Source organism: Apteryx rowi, unplaced genomic scaffold, assembly GCF_003343035.1.
Source record: "Apteryx rowi isolate R43461 unplaced genomic scaffold, aptRow1 scaffold_560, whole genome shotgun sequence".
NCBI lineage: Eukaryota > Metazoa > Chordata > Aves > Apterygiformes > Apterygidae > Apteryx > Apteryx rowi.
The window spans coordinates 236,748-254,210 of record NW_020450828.1 but is presented as its reverse complement, the minus strand read 5'-3'; the positions used below and the strand labels follow the sequence as shown (position 1 = coordinate 254,210).

Genomic DNA, 17,463 nt, shown 5'->3' with positions numbered 1-17,463 from the left:
CATTACATTTTACCTCCCGTTAAAAAAAGTGTTGGTTTTTTTTTCCTACAATGAGAATAAAACCTCAAGAGGCTTATGCCTCAGGAGGAGTAAGGCAGTTTTCTGTGGGGCTGATGCATCCGCTCTTAACCCTTTTCAAAGATCTTCTCTACTTCCACCTTTTCATATGTGGTATTATCATCTCCTTTGTGTTCAGTCCTGCTTCACTGGAATCTACTGCAAATCTCTTGTTGACGTAATTGGCAGCAAAATAATCACTGCTTGTCTTGTATTTAACTTCAGAACCTCTCTATATTCTGCTACCCTCTGTCTTCCCAAAGACATGAGGTAACTGAGTGAAGTTAGGCTTTAAAAAGTAAATATCTGTAAAATTATCTGAATCGCAATTTTTCACAACAGATTAGAATTGTATTCACCAGGGGAATGCAAAGGCTAAAGGTTTAGTTTATGTTGAATAGCAGTCAGTGTAATCTGTTACCAAATACTACATTAATTCCTGCACATTTAGTGACTGCTTATACTATCAAGCACATGAGATTTATGAGCTATTTATTATTATTACATTATTCATATGGATATAAAATCATATATATTGACATTTTTGTCTGTTTTTCAGGACCCGAGGAAACTTCTTTTTGCTACTGGTAAGTCTGTTGCAAAACTGAATGAGAAACTTTGCTGCTTCTCATCATCATTCACTGTGTGTTTGTGTGTTCTATTTGTTATAACTCAGCTAGGTTGAGCTGTATTATTTGTATTCATATAACCTGGGTTTGCTTATCCAATAGTCGGGAGGGAGGAGTTGCATAAGCCCCTGTAGTAAGAAGAGCAACATCTTCAAAGCTGTTGTTCCACAGATGAGTCAGTGGAAAATTGTTAGTTTCAAACAGAGATTCTGCATAATATTAAAACCAAATTCCTAAATGATCCAATTTCTAGAAAAAGAAATATAACAAAAAAGCAGTCTGCTTGCTTCAGCTAGTTTATTTAAGGGTTGGTTTGACTTCAGAGCAATCTACACTGTTACACAGGAATCAGACTTCAGTACTCATAAAAATTAAATAAGCAAAGACTTTTTTTAAGCAAAGACATTTTTGGTGCAGGAATTCAGAAAGGAACAACATTTAGGTGTGGAGGGGTAGACAAAAGTCTGAACTGTAGTTCTCAAACAGCTAAAGGTCCTTTCTGATGTCATCTCTCTTTCACCTTTAATTAGATCAAATGTTGAAATATTGTCTTGGTAGCATTTAGACCAAGATCCAAACGAATCAGGATATATAGTGGTGAATTTGAGTTGCCAAATGGGGTTCTAGATCTGCCAATCTCAGTAGGTTTACTAGGATTAGCAGTCTGTGGGAAACTACTCTCTGAAAACATTGAGCAAATTTTAGATCAGGTAAAAGTAGAGGAAGTGTGAAAGTGAAATGATAGAAATTGAGGTGTAAGTTAAATCCTAACTGGAAATAAGTTGGATATCTACTGTAGTTAGCAAATCAGTGGTGGAGTGCTGGAAGAAGGTAACTCAGATAGGAAGGAGTAAAAGAGGGAGAGGGCAAGATTATATCTAGTGCCTTGGATGAAGAAGGAGGACTTGGGGTGGAGAACCACTGTAGAGGCCCCATCAAATATTGTCCCAACTTCTGGAGACACCTCGATCTGTGTAGTTCACTCTTGAGCAGAGGACCTGCAAGGTGGAACTCTTTTTACCTGCAGGCAGTCAGGAAAACGTTGCAAATGTTTTTGAAAATTTGAGCTCATTGTTGCAGAAAAGGGTGATTCCAAGTCATCTTAAATGTACAGTGACCTGGATCACTTCCTATCCTGATGACTTGTAATTATTGTTTGTACTGTGGGAGTGCCCAGGCAGGGACCAAGATTTTGCTACACTAGGCACTATACAAACAAGCAAAAACATGGTCCTCTTCTCAAACAGTTCAGGACTGGATTTATTGGCTGATTTTTTTTAATGCAATGGAGAGATGGAATAAGGAAGAGCTGGAAGCATTTACACTGTGATAGCTTTACAGATCAGTCCAGGAAGGAATCTCCTTGCGTAAGGGTGTGAGTGTAACTGTGGGAGGAATAAATATTCAAGGTTATAGTTAGTGAAGCAAAAGAGAGACAGGGACAGAGAGGAGATGAAAAAAATAGATAAAAATGAATGGATGAATTGGGGCAAGGTTGTGAGTGATTTGATGCTTACAGTTGGATGAAGAAGAGAATTTAAGAATTGGATTTAAAAGATGACCTGCTGTGGCATGAGAGACAATGTAGGAAGCTGGCTCAAGCACTGCATTGCAATTGGATTGGAAGTACTTGTGTCGGGGGGTATTGATTGCAGACTGCATCCACAGCTAGGTTTAGAAAGAATATATGAAGAAAGAGGCARCAGAAATAATGCACAATTTTTATTGTAACTGCTTTTAACTGTAACCTTTCCACCAAGGAATGAAATTCTGTTCCTTATGAAATCCATGACAAAATGTCCATTGATTGCAGGACCAGGATTTTTCACAGAGTTTGCAAAACTGAGTAGTGATTTGGGATGTATCAGATTTCAGGCATCTGACTTTTCAGCAAGTGGATGTTGAGAAGTGTATAAAAAAATCAGATCTCAAATTGTGTCTTCAACACTGAAGAGTCTAAAATCACAAATAATTATTAAAAAATTTAACTTGTTGTTATCTGTAGGATGTGATCAGGAAAAAGGTCCTGGACCATTAAAATCTGTGGATCTTTGACATTTACTTCCATGAAAGTGTGAAAGACCTTTATATTCTGACACTATAAAGGCACTTATTTAACATTACACATGGAGATTGGCCTCACTAACTTTGTTTAAAACTAAGCTCATGGCTTTTAGGGTGACCAGGGACTATACTTAAAAACTTTTAACAGTTTACATTTCTCAAGTAGTAAAATATTTTGAGGAAATGAAACCATGGCTTTTAGGTTCTTGATTCTTAATTTAGATTCTTAATTCCTGGGATGACAGTTTTGAAAATGAGGTGCTTGTCATGAAAGTTCTAACTGTAGGTGGGATTTTTCCCATCTATCTTTAGGCTGATGATTTGCTGTACTTTTTGGGCAGTATGCTACTTTAGGATGAGCTGAATCATGCCCTAGAAATCCTTTTCTCTCCTTTGACTTAAAAAGCAGCACAGGATAGACTAGCTCTAATATGGGAATCTGCAGTTGAGTAGATGAGTCCAAACCTTAATGTTTTTAACCTTTCCTTGTTAAATGCTGGCTGTCGATCACTCTCRCAGACCTTCCTCTATAGGCAACAATTTCAAGCGTGGTACAATGCCACAGAGAATAATTTCAGTCTCTTTCTCATTGCAGGATGAAATGGGTTGGCAAACAATTATAGTGACAGCTTGCATAGAAATTGATTTGCTTGAAATTCTGTCCCTGAACAGGTTTTTAATTGTAGTGTTCTAGAGAGTTTGAGGTTTGGAAGAAAAAAGAGATTTCAAAACTTGTACAGTCAGTCTTACAGAAAACAGAGAGAGGATTTGTTCTTAGTTACCTGCTTAGAGACAAATGTTACGAGCAAAGGATTACAGGAGCAAAGACTAATAGGAAATTTGTGATGCATGGTCAAATACAAGGAAAAGAGCATTTTTCTCTGAGAAGGCGGGAAATAGATCTGCTTTGCACCAAGTGCTTTATAGTATTAATAATAATAATAATAAATACATGAAAGAGTTTGAATCATGAATTGTATTTCTAATAAATTCCACTGTCTTAAAGGTCATAGGATACAAATATAACTCTTCACAATTCAAATGTAAATCATCCTATGTTTGTTTCAGTTCCAGGTCTGACTGGAGTCATTATGGTGTTAGTATTATTCCTAATGTGTACAGCTTCTACATATGCTATCAGGTAAGACATAATCTGGTCATTATGCTGAATAATGCCACTTCAGTAATGATATTCTCATACAGATTAGAGGAAATGCAGAGCAAGTGCAATGCAATGCAAGAAGTATTTAATGAATGTTAAAAATATCTTGCCCATTTTTGTACTAATGTGGAGTTAAATTAGCACAGCAAATTTTATATTCAAAAAGTTACAAAAACTGAATAAATTGCCTTCAGAAAAAAAGCTTTTTTTAAGGGAAATGCTCAATTAAAAATCTAAACCTTTAAAAATTTGAATAGTTCTGTTTTCCTGTTTGCACAGCCAGACAGTAAGCTAAGCATATGGAAAGTGCGGTCCAATGCATAAATTAAGGCCATTGGAAGAAAAATAAGATGATATTTAATCTTAATGATTTTCAATTGTAAAACAGCAAATTATAAAACAAACAAACAAAAAAACCCAGAAAACCAATAACAACGAAGCAAACCCAAAGAGAATTGAGCTACTTAAGTAGAATATTTTTGTTTAAAGCTCTGCTTCTGGTTGTCAAATATGTTATATTTAACAGAGATGATATTTTACAGAGTTAGAGAGTATGAAAACAGCAACGCTTTATTGGCTCAGAGTAAATGCTGAAATCCTAGAGGCTTGGTCCTCCAGTGGGCGCTCATTCTGCACCAGCGTTATTGAACACATATTGTAGTACATTTGAGTGACCGGTGCTTTGCAGTATCTAGCCCAACACAGTAGCCTTTTGAAGGCTTGGATTCTGCAACTGAAAGATATAATAAAACTTGATTTTTATAGCAGTCTCTGAAGTCAAATACTGATTATATGAGTACATCATTCTGATTCAACAAACACTTTTTTAATTCCATATCTAACTTCAAGCATAATAGTAGCTCCACTGATATCAGCTAGATATGTGTTTATGAATTTTGCTGAACTAATGTTTCCTGAGCAGCAGTGTTATTAGGTGCTAATTCAAGAAAGAAGTCCAGTAAATACTTGTGCACTTTTCCTAAAGAAAGGTGCTTCCAGAATTATGAACTTTATGAGGAACTGGAGGCTACAGAAGCACAGGATAAGACTGCTACACAAGATATCAGACATGGTTGCACAGTGCATAGTCCACACAGATGGTTGTGCTTGCAAAAGAAAGCCAATTTTGGGAAGGTGGAAAAATGGAACAGTTACTTCACACTGCTGCAGTGTGCCAGAACAAAGTCCTGTTTTCTCCAAGGCCATGATAAAGTAGAAAAAAGAACAGTATGTATTAATGATTGGGAAACTTGGGAAAATATATGTAGTTGCAAACATATTCCTGGAAATAATAATTTTACGGTTCATGCAGCAAAGGTTTCCATCTTTCCAAGTTACATGCTTGTTATTTCCTTTTTCAGTTACTGTAACTACAAGTGCTTTCCAGTCTTTCTGCCATCTAGCCAGTAGAGTCAAAGCCCTGAAGAAATCAACAGCATTCCCTATTATACTAGTGCTAATTCTTATTTAGCTTCCATGTGCATCTTTTTGTCACAAATACCCTTCTTCCCCGTTAATTTTTGGCCAATTGAGACAAATTGCATAAAGATCCAGAAGCCAAAATGATGCTAGTTTTCTGCATGTTTTGTGAAAAWAGGTAGGCTAGCAGAGGAGGCAGACCTTTGTCCTCACTTTGTCAGTCATTATTGGATATCAGAGAACGTGTGCAGAGAGAGAATCCTTTAAGGGTTTCAACTATGGAAGAGTATCAATTTCAGTACCTTTCCATGTGGATTCTCAGGTGCCTAATAGGGCCTAACTCATGCTGTAGTCTTAGGAAAATTCACTGCCTGTCAGAAGCTAGGCTTGGTTTGAAGTATTTCAGAGTGTATTAAGCTATCTTGGATTTCAGCCCTAATCCTCTCTTACAGACTAACCTGCTCAGTCATTCCTTCCTTCTTATGTTCCTTCTGAAACTTTTCTTTCTATGATTTTCATGTTATTTTATGTCCCTATGTGTTCAGTAAGCTGAGTGAATAAGTATGTGGAGGAATGGATTGGCTGCTAATGGTATAAAAGGAGAAAGTGAATATCTTTTGAAACCTCTTCTAAATTTTTGCCATGTTATACCTGAGAATCAGTTCACCAATTTTCGTTTAATAGCTGTTTGTTAGAAGGGATGTAGAATTATTAGAAAATGCCGTAAACGTGCAGATAAATGTTGACATCTGATGCCATTTCTACAAAAGTAACTCTGCTAACTATGAAATTAATGATGTTCAAGAGCATTTCCCTTGAACACAGTTATTAGCAATTTTGGAAATGATATATTTAAAGAAACATTAAAATATAAGCTGTTCAAATGCCATCTCTCTTTATGATCAAATACGTCTGTCTTCAGTTTCATCTTCTGAAACACCACATATATATTCCTTTTCCAAACTCTCTGTAACAGGGTTAAAAATATTTTTGGCAGAACTCTACTGTTTCCAAGTTTACTGTGTCCCTTTAAAAGTGTGGCAGTCTTCTCATACGTTTCTCAATAAGTTAACTCTGCCAAATTCTACAGTGGGTTAACCAAAATTAAAATTAAAATGCTGAACTTGCTCTCCAATTTTTGGGCATTTGGAATTCTAAGAAATATATTAATTCTGTGAATAATGTCTTTTTTTTTAAGCCCTTACTAGAAGGTAAAGAAAATAATAAATGCTCTGAAGAACTATAAAAATGTTTATGTGGCAGTAGGAAGATTACTGAGTGTGCTAGAATACTGTATGTAGCTGTAGGACCAACAGTTTAAGAAAGATATGGTAAAGAACCACCATATAAGGATTAAAATATTAGAAAATGTTCCTCACAGTGAGAGATTCAAGTATCTCCGTCCCTTTAGTTGGGGGGGGGGGGGAAACTGAGGGGATTTGATTCATTCAAGGGGACTTGATATAAGTGAGAGACCAGAATTTTATAATAGAGGGATCTTCAGGTGAGCTGAAAAAAGAATAAAATGCTCAACTGGCTGGAAGTTGACATTTAGAGAAATCCAGACGAGAAGTGTACGTTTTTATCAGTGACAATAGATCGTGAAAACAACTTGTCAGAAATTGGGATTGACTTTCTATCCCTGGAATTTTGAAACAATCGGTTCTTYCTGAAGAAAAATGCTCAAGATCCGATTAGAATTATTTCAGGACCTAGCTTCTGATGTTGCATTCTGCAAGATACCAAATTAAACCAGAGCACTAAGACCCGTATCAGGTCTGGGAGTAAATGGTATTCTCTCTGTGCTTTCCCATCGTGCRCCCACTCCCCATTCCAACATCCTTTAGTTTCATCTTACAGATATTCTCTTCCCCAACTCCTTACAGATACTGATATGTGACTCTGAATTGAAATGCCTAACAGGGTGTCGGTAGTTACAAGTGGTTTGAGCAGTCTCGAAGAGGAAAAAGTATTGGAGTGGTGAATGGGAGAAGGAATAAGCTGAAGGAGGGTTTTCAAAGCCCCTTGCTGTTGCTGGGTTCCTTAGAACTGCTGTTGCTTGGTTTTTGTTCTTGGTGGCCCACAGACAGATTACCTTAATGATCTTTTCTGGCTTGAGAAAGAAAATAATAAAACCTGTATTGACATAAACCGATATAGCATACATTTCAGACATGTATCAAAACAAGTGTAGTTAGCTGTTATGTAAAAGACTGTAGGAGGAAAAAAAATCTGAAAAGGAGTTAACTATGTCTAAAGAGTAGCTTCTTAAACTATATACTCCGAGTTAAGGTTGTTTTTTATTTAATAGTTATTTTGGCTTATTGGTGGAGGTAGGGTTCTTTCTGGTTTTGAAAGGGACTCTTCTGCCATGCTGTGTATTATGAAGAACTGTGTGTGTGTGCGCTATTAAGTGGAGCTTTTTTTTTTTTTAAACTTACTCACTTCCTTTTTTTTGTGATTTTTTTACTCAAGAAAAAATGAAAAAAAAGAACAGGCTTAAAACAAAACAGTCCCAGAAGGGCATTTTCTTTGGTCTTGGTTCTTTTTACATTTCCTAACAAATGGCTGATGAAAAGAAGTCCTCCTTCCACTTCACTCCTCCTCATCCTCATACTGGTAAAGCTCCTCTTGTTCCTTCTGAGAGTGTCAGTCCCCATTATATGTGACCTCCAGCCCCTGAAACTTCTCCTACCTGTCCTGTTCTTGCCTCTTTGTTCCTTTCTTACTATACCTCCTTCCACTCCATACCCTGAGAGTTTTTCTTTCCTTTCCTTCCTTCTCCTCTGCTGCTGTCTACTCTACCTGTTTGTATTTAGTAGTGACACATTACACACTACAGCTCTGTGTTGGGACAGGGAGAATGGAAGGAGGCATTCACTATAAAGAGGTTGAGTTTGGAGTCAGGAGGCTGAAGAACCATTTTAGATATGAGAATCTGGTAGGCACTATATGGGGCCTATGAAAGCAGAGAAGTCTCCTAATTTAGGAAGTGTTCTCCAGGTAGCTCTGTGCTTCCCTGTCCTTCTTCTCTCTTTTACACATTCTTTCTTTTGTGCCAGTCATTTGTTCTTTTTGACTACTAACTGTTTGTAAATATGGCGTGTATGTATTTCTAACTGGGCTTTGCCTATTCCACATGACTATGTGACGTATAATGATCTTCAGTGCGCATAGATCTGCTTTTAATTAGCAGTGTTTCTGTCTGAGTGAAATAGTTTGAAATGGCATTGAACCAAGGTTTATTCTTTTCAGGTTCTCAAACTATGACATCTTCTGGTATACACACAACCTTTTCTTTGTCTTCTATATGCTGCTGCTGATGCATGTTTCTGGGTAAGTAAATGAAAAACAGCATCCCTTTTCCTCAAGCACAACCAGAAAAACCATCTCCATAGACTGTTGCCCTTCCTGAGCATGCTTGTGCACAGGGGCCAACCTCCTGACAAGATGTCCTCATCTTTGTTTTTTCTGACAGATAATTGTTTAAGTAAAGTTCAGACTGTGGCTTGGAGAATCATCTATTACTACAGACAGCTAACACAAAGTTTCTTCACTTTCAGATTTATTCCATGTCTATTTTGCCATTTTCTAGTGGGAAATTAAGAAAACATTATTGTTGCTTTTCTGCGTTCTCTCACTTGGCTGCTGAGAGGAGGATATGAAATTAAGTTGCTCATCTCTTCCTCATACCTCCCTACCTTCCCCTTTTGACTCCTAAAGAGATGGAAGGAAAGACCTCTCCCTAATTTTCTTCTTCTCATTGTTCTGGTACAGAATTTGCTAGTTTTTCTTCCTAGCTTTATTACATGAACATCGTAACAGTGTTCACACACCATCAAAATGATTCATTTTGGTCAGATATGTATCTATCTGGCTCAAACAGGCCCATCTCTACTGCAAGACAAAGCAGCTTCCATGAGTTATCCATGTGAAGATCTAGTCCATTAACATCAGGGAAGTTTTGTCTGTGGATAAAAGTACAGACATTGGTACAGGGAAGGGATGTGTTTGAATGAGGTTAATTTCTCCATGTCATCAAACATCTACGGAAACATGGAGTGCTGGAACATCTGTGTGACACTGAGCACTGCTGTTTAAAGTAAACAGTGAAAGGTAATTAGGCCTAGCCAGATCACGGTAGGAATAATGTTGTTGAACAAAACAAACTCAGCTTGAGATCTGGTGAATTGAAATAATGAATTCAAAACAATTGAAACTCCTGGACAAAATTCCAGTTTTTCTGTGGGCTTTTTGCTGTGGCATAGCTCTTGTTGATAGGGCTGAGGGAGTTGGATCTGATCTATTCTCCTCATCCTGGGACAGGATGAACTTCCCTAAATTATTCCTGACAGATGTTGTCTTGAAAACATCTGGTGACTGAGACCCTCTAACCTTCTTAGACAATCTGCTAGACAATCTAGCATTGATTGCCTTCCTAGTATTTTTAATGTCCAGTTTGAATCTCCTTCACTGATCTTATCCTTTGCCCATTGTTTTCCTAGCCACATTGTCATGAAGGGTCTGGCTGGAGAAATTCACAAACCATGGCACCAAGTACTAAGGAGATATCTCCTTGTGCAGGCCTCCTTAATATTGAATTGGAAAACCTTTCAGTGTGAGTCTAAAAGAGCTGAATGCCAGATAAAAGTGAGAGAAGAATGAGTCATGGAGAGTGGGAATCAGTACAGGATTAAGACACCTAAATTTAGATCTCTGCATGTTTTCTAAGTGTCTGTCTCCCATTATAGTCTAATGAGTTCTAATGAATATAGTCAATGGAGCCTGGAGAATGCTCCAACTGACCTGCTACTACAAAGGTCTATATTCAGGTAAGCTGAAGAAAGCTTAGACACCTACATTTGGGTGACTCCTAAATGTCATGTCTTAGAGATTTGCAGACAAATGGTCAGTTATTCTTCAGTGCAAGGCATTTCCTATGACTGGACTGCGTAGGCAGATTGGGTGCAGATTTGCCTATCTTGGCGTCTCTCCTTTTGAGTATTTCCACGGTTTTCCTATGTTCTTGTTTTATTTCAAACTGTTATGGATATGTTTTCATACCATCCTGTTTTTCAGGGTAGCCAAGCACTGCTCAGCAGTGTATTACGTGACGTGATTCATCTGTCATATGTGATTGGTTTGTTCTTTCATCCCTACCCTAAGGGAAAGAAGAATATTTCAGAGAATTATACTTAAAGACCTTCCTTGTTCTTGTGCTTCTTGCAATGTGACTTTCAAATATTTTAGTGGCTTAAGGCTTGATGCATATCTACATGAATTTATCTGTATTTTAAGCCAGTAATAGCAACATCAAGAAATAGTTTGTTTAAAACACAAGTTACATGTTTCTATAACCAATGTAAGGAGCTGCAAAACATTTGGAACCAGATCCTCAGTTGGCACAAATTTGTTTGGAGTGTTTGGAGTTAAATGGGTTATGCTGGTTCACAGCAGCTGAGAATCAGGCCTTTGTGCTATTGCTGTAGTTATCCAAGGATTTATCTTCTGAACTGTAAAAATTCTTAAGATTCCACTCACACATTGACCTTTAGCAGACTGAGTACCCCTCAAGCAACTCACCTTCAGTTGAGCAGCAGAAGGTGGATGAGAAGATAGGAGTAATGTAATTCCTTTTAAAGACATTTAGGACCATTGACATCTAGCTTATCATAACAATCTCAAGAAATAGTAATATGTTTTCCAGCTCTCAGCCAGAAGTGAATGTTGTCATCCACTGTCAAAGGTGTATATGTGTCTGTCATACATATGAACATCTTCTCATCCAGTATTCTGTGAGGTAGAACCATGCCAATGTCTCCATTTAGGGAGTGGAAAATTGGGTCAGATGTTGATGCATGCTCATGCCAATAGCCTATATGCTGTGTTGCTCAGCCTATCAGTCACTTTCATATGACTTGCCCTTCCTTTCTCACCCATTTTTGTTTACTGAAGACTACTTAGTGACATCCACACTGAGCTTTTAAAAATTCAGCTATTGTACCAAATAAATATATGAGGATATATGTCAGGCTCCTTAGAGTTATACAGAGCACAGCCTTTCTGGGAATTTGTCTGGGGTGTGTGAGACAGCTTGCCTTTCCTCGACAACTTCAGAAATGGAAGTCATTGCAGCTGCCGTTACAGGCAGCTTTGTCATCCCAGTTTGTTGCTGAGTTAGCATTTTTGTAATAGTTTAAACAAGCTGGAGATCACTGGAGAAGATGCTTGTGTTTGCAGTTCAGATATTCATGTCACAAGGAAAACTGAATACTCTTTTGGATGTTATGAGGCTAGAGAACCTGAGAGAGCAGCTGGTCGGCATACTTACTGGGGTTGGAACTAATCGGAAGAATATTACATGTGCTGTGTTTTCCAGTTAAACCCATGAGGCACCATAATGTTTATAGAGCAGGGAACTAGCATAGTGCTAGGGGTATCTGTCATTTTGCAAATATGGGATGACCAACAGTGTTGCCAGATGTGAGCGATAGGGATGATCAGGCAATAAATATAGACAGAAGCATGGGTGTAGGCATACAGACAATTCCCAAGTGATTTGCCCAGAGTCAGACATGGAATTTAGAGTGAACAGGTTTAAGTTCCAAACTGCTTTATTCACTGGACCATGCTGGAAGCCTATTATTGGCTGTCAGGACTGCATTTCAGTTGGGAAGATTGCCAATAGCCTGCCGGAGCCCATTTAACTTGGGAATACTGCTTATGTTCTACTTCTCTCTGTTCTTGTGAATTAGACAGTCACTGTTGCTGCTGCTGCGTGTGTGTGGAGGGGGGAGCATGTAGCCTTGTATTTGGAACGTATACTTGAGATGAGCCTTCTCCGTGTGGCCTAGCACTCAGAAGGCAAATCTCAGCAGTCATTGTGCCAATGTGCCTTATTTCCTAGCCAGCACCATCCTACCCAGCTGTCATTTAGCCCTTTGTTTTTCGAATATTCCTACTTGTGGTTTTACTGTCATCAAATACAGATTCTCTGGAGGCAAGTAGTACTTCTGAGGAGTTTTATTGCCATTATTATCGATTCTTTCCCTTTTTGAATGATTCATGCATGTGTTGAGATATCTCAGTGTCTCAGGTTTCCATTCCTTAGTTTCTAGCTGCAGCTGCAAAATTCTCACTTCATTTTAGTATAAATCTAACTTTAACCTAAACAACAAGCACAGACCCCACAAAATAATTTGCAAGATTGGTTCCTTGGCTTTCATGCAGAACTTTCTTTTTCCTTCTTTCCATTTGACAAGATGATATTCAAAGGAGCAGTAATGCTCACAAATCATTCTGTTGTGTGTGAACCTGATAAACACCAAGTGGTGGGAACATTCCTGCAGTTTATGAGCTGGCAACTTAGGACACTTCTGCTACAGATCTCCTTAAAAAACAGGGCTTAGTGACTATAGGGAAGAGGAGTGAAAATAGCTTGGGTGTGATTGAACTGGAAATGTGATTATTTAATTTTTCTTCAGGGCTCCCACAATGTCTCCCCCTTTCAAGCAGGATTCAGCTTGAGGCTGTTCAGTGGGAGAGTGCCAAGTGAGCTGGAAAAGTTAAACCTTGTCTCTAGTGGCAGAGGGATCTATTGTTGCAAAGCTTCAATCTCACTGAAACTCCTGAAAACAAACTAAATAAAAATTCGTATAGACAATGAGCTTTGGGACTACTTTTTAAAATCCTCTTCAAATTAAGAGAAGCTGGTTGGCTTTGACTGCTACTTCAGTGTCTTTGTTATTTTTCTCTTCCTGTAGGGGAGTGCTCAAGTACCAGTCTAACTTAGAGGAACACCCTCCTGGTTGCTTTAATCCTAACAAAACACTCCGAGAGAATATGACAGTGCCAAAGGCTTTTGACGAGACGTTTCCTGACTACACTACTGAGCCTTTCCCAGAGGACTTATCAGTACCAGAACCCTTTGTGCAAAGTAACTTTGTGAGAATTTGTTCTGAGGAACCCAAGTTCCAGTCGCACTTCCCAGAGGTCTGTATGATCCGACGTTTCAGGTATTACAAGCCATGCCAAGTCTTGCAGTCAGCCATAACCACTAATTTTTGCTTTTCCAGACCAGATGTTTAATAATGGAAAACATTATTAAAACCTTTCCAGGCATTCAAAGATTTGGTGAGGAAAAAACAATCTGTATTAAACCTTGAATTGCATAATGGTGTGGTGCATAGAATAGGGTGGAAAAATGCCAAGAGATTGGCTGTAATGTTCCCTTTTTTACTACATGATAAGACATGTATTGATGTTGCTATAAATGTGATTCTAAATTACAGCATAGCACTTCAGAGCAAACTTAGTATTTATATAACATATTCACACAGTCCTTTTGTAAGCATTGTGAGGCAGTAGCTAATTGAAATAATCAAACACCATTTGTTCTCTTTTTTTGCCATGCAGACGCAATTCCTAATACGCATTTCTGGGATGCAGTTGTTTTTGGTTTGGCTTTGTGACAGGGTAGCCTGTTGTTTGCAGAGAATAATGTTATATGTAGTATGGGTAAATGAATATGATGACAATGGGAATAAAAGAGCCTTTGCTTTTTTCTGTTTTCCTTTTTCCTTTTGTTTCTGCATGTCTTTTGGCAGCAGCTTTTTCTTCATCCAAATTTTCTCATTTCTTCTGAGAAAAGATGAGCTGGGCTATATTGACAGGGAGCCCAAGATCTTTGGGAATATTGAGTTCACAAATCTAAGGCCCACCATTCAAGGTGGTCCCATAACAAACTTCACAGGTGTTTCTGTTTATTATTATCATTGTTTTCTGTAGAACATAAATGTCCCTTAATACCTTTTGTGGGAACCCATTTTACTATGGAGCATGTAATCATTTTAAGAAGTAGTCAATGCTACACTAATGTCCTGCAACAGAGTCCTTTGGATTTGTATTTTGTTGTGATACTACACCTGAATTACAAGTCTCAATGTGCATCTAGCTCCATATGACCTATAGGACATCAAACAGTGTCTTCTTTGGGGCTAAAGATGCATGCTTTAAAGCTGTCTGTGCAAAAGGAAGTGCCATGGAAAGAAATAGTCACTTGGTCTTCTCCTGGCAGCTTGTAACATTATTTTAGAACTTTTCTGGATATGGAAATAGTTTATGCACTTAGAGATACCAAGTCCAAAAGAAAGCTTGCCTTGCCCTTCGGGCCTGTGAGCTACTCAAATTTTTACAGCCAGAGATGCTTGAGGAAATTAAATACTCTGGTAGTTGCAAGAGATGCTGATGTGAAACTTTAAAAGCTGGGATGGGAAGATGGGTGAGTGACTAGGGCGCTTCCAGTGTCTTGACTTGAGTGACTTAGCAGATGTGGAGTTAATTGTTAGTTCTGCCACAAGCTCTTGCTAATTGACTTTTAGGATGGGATTCAACTGAACAGCTGCAAATGTCTCCAGCTAGTCACACTGGGCTCCCTTTATAGTCAATGGAGAGAAATGGGCACATTTAGGGCATAATTTGTCTAGCTATATGTCTTCCATAGGGAAAATGAGTCCTGCTTCAAAAGTGCCTATTTCTCTCCCTTGCCTATAATGTTCTATTAACTTACTATAAGCATAAATTTTATAACACAAGGATTGTTTCTTTCTTTTTTTTTGCCTGTAATTGATGATTAAATGAAGGTAATAGTCAAATAATATTGCAACTCAGACAGTGTTTGTGCTTAAAGGTTAACCAGTTTTATAGTACTTTGGTCAGTTAGATTTTGAAACAATAAATGTACTGTGTCATTCACTGGTGAAATCAGTTGCAATCTAACTACATAAAAATAGAGTAACATGGTTGCAAATGAGGACATTAGCATTTTGTTCCTGATTAGTTTTATGATTGAAATCATTTGTGCTTGTGGATGATGCTGCCAGTTAGACTGATTAAGCCCCCATAATGAGCTTGGATTGCATGTAGAGAGGTGTGGAGATTACTTGTGACCAAAACACAGCCCAACAGATAGGTGTGAAATGAGGTCCTGCAAGCACTCGCATTGTTCTGAAATTAGAAGACATACAATGAAAAGTCCTTGGTGTAATATACTGTTGTTTTCCCTTAGACATGGTTTTGGATTTCTGGACCTCTGTGCTTATATTGTGTAGAAAGGCTGTACCGCTACATCCGCAGTAATAAACCAGTCACAATAACTTCAGTGATAAGCCATCCCTCCAATGTCCTTGAAGTAAGGATGATGAAAGTCAACTTTAAAGCAAGGCCTGGGCAGGTGAGTTAATGTGCCCCTAAAAAAATCACTGCTGTTCTTATAGCATTATCTATAGGGATGATTTCCACTTTGTATGTACTAACCAACCACAGAATGTTTTGAACATATTTTTTCCATCATTTATTTTTCTTTGGCTGATTTTATTTCAGTATGTTATTCTACACTGTCCAAGAGTGTCAGCACTAGAAAGCCATCCATTCACCCTTACAATGGTAAGAAATCCTTTTACTTTGACATAATGAGTTTTTTCAGGTACTTTCCCATTTATTTATATTTGGTGAGCAAATGGTCTCCATTGCCTTCAAGGTGAAAATTCCCTTCAGAAGAGCTTATGTTTCATTTATAAGGGTAACAATGAATATGAAATGGCATGATTGTTATGTATGACAGTACTCGATGCATATTTAATTTTCTCCACTGTCGAGAAAATTGTTATGAGAACTTTTTTCAAAGTCTTCCATAAGTGGAAAACAATAATAAATAAATAAATAAAATCCATGTGATTTTGATCATTCAGTTTCAAATAAAAGAGGGTTCAGCCATCTGTTTGTAGACCTTAATGCAGAATGAGCACAAATTCTAATGAATTTTCTGTCATTTTTGCTATTCAGTGAAATGAATAAACATTCCCTCAGTTGCCTTTTCCAAACAAAGTTAGAGGAACATCAAGTCTAAAAAAAAGTTTTTAAACTCTTCTGCTTTGTTTTTACATTACGAGATATGTCAGTGACTTAAAGTGATGTACCAGTGAAGTCGTACAACGTTGGGATTATTACTTATTCGGCTCAGTCTAACTAGAATGAGACCTCATGGTCCAGAAAGACTGGAATAAAGTGAAATTGTGTTTAAATGTACTTGAAGCTCTCCAGGAGTGAGCAGTGCAGAGGCCTAGTAGATGCTAAAACAAAATTATTGTAAATACAAATTTCACCAGAAATAAAGTTTGTACTGTAAATCTGGCAGTGAATTTTGGTTAAGGAAAGCTGCCTTTTCATGGCTTAGTGAAGGAATATTGGTGCTGGTATGGTAAAAAGCTCTTCCTTTTTGACATAGGCAAATGGTGACTTGCAGCCAAGTGCAGTGTTTTGCATTTGAAAGAGAAGTGGAATGAAGCCTGGTATTTGCAAAGCTTTTCTGGCTACTCTGATTACCAGTAAAAAGCAGAGGCGTGTGTTATTTATCTGTTGTTAACTCCAGTAGGCAATAATTGAGGCCTTCCTCTGTATAGTGCCTAAAAATAACTGGAAGTGCGGTACTGAAAAAAGATGTGCATTGCAGTATCCATGGGATGGTAGCTGGGTTTTTTTGTGTAGAATGGTTTAATCAGTATTTCTTTCTATTCTTTGTTTGGTTTAGCAATCAGAAGGTAAATTTAAAGCACTCAGCATAAGTCTCAAGATTGCTCTTAACAGTAGTTTTGCACTGGCAGAGCTTTATTTAATGGAGTAACTCCTGTTCTATACTGGTTGATACATCTCATTTAAACATTAATCTCAAAACATTATGTTCTTGTTTTCTGACTATCTAATTCAGTGGAAATTAAAATAGTAGTAATAATTCAATCATTATTAGTAATTGCATAGTTTGGAAGATATGGGACACTTATAAAGATTTCATCTTCTTATATTAGGACACTGGCAAAATAATGGATTGTGTGATATTAATTTCCGTAAATAATGCCATCACAGAATATAAGACCTGATTCAGTAGTGGTGTTTTCTCTAGCAAAACTTTTTTTTTTTTTTTTAATGAGCATTTTGATCAGAAAAGAGACTGCTGAAATGGACCTACTGAGTTAGATCATAGGATGAAGTTAAATAGAATGTTTTATTCAGATCAGATTCTTCGCACAAGTTGAGGATTTCATACACTATTTAAAAAGGCATATTATAATACTGCCT

At 37.6% G+C, this 17,463-nt stretch overlaps 1 protein-coding gene across 3 annotated transcripts in view; it reads left to right on the top strand.

Moving 5' to 3' along the window:
* NOX4 (NADPH oxidase 4) overlaps positions 1-17,463 on the top strand; it is a 109,337-nt gene that overhangs the window by 16,266 nt on the left and 75,608 nt on the right. For all 3 annotated transcript variants that reach the window (XM_026081938.1, XM_026081936.1, XM_026081937.1), the window contains 6 exons: positions 617-644; positions 3,819-3,891; positions 8,587-8,667; positions 13,095-13,323; positions 15,398-15,562; positions 15,712-15,774. In XM_026081938.1, the coding sequence (XP_025937723.1) occupies positions 617-644; positions 3,819-3,891; positions 8,587-8,667; positions 13,095-13,323; positions 15,398-15,562; positions 15,712-15,774 (639 nt within the window). The remainder of the gene's footprint in view (positions 1-616; positions 645-3,818; positions 3,892-8,586; positions 8,668-13,094; positions 13,324-15,397; positions 15,563-15,711; positions 15,775-17,463) is intronic.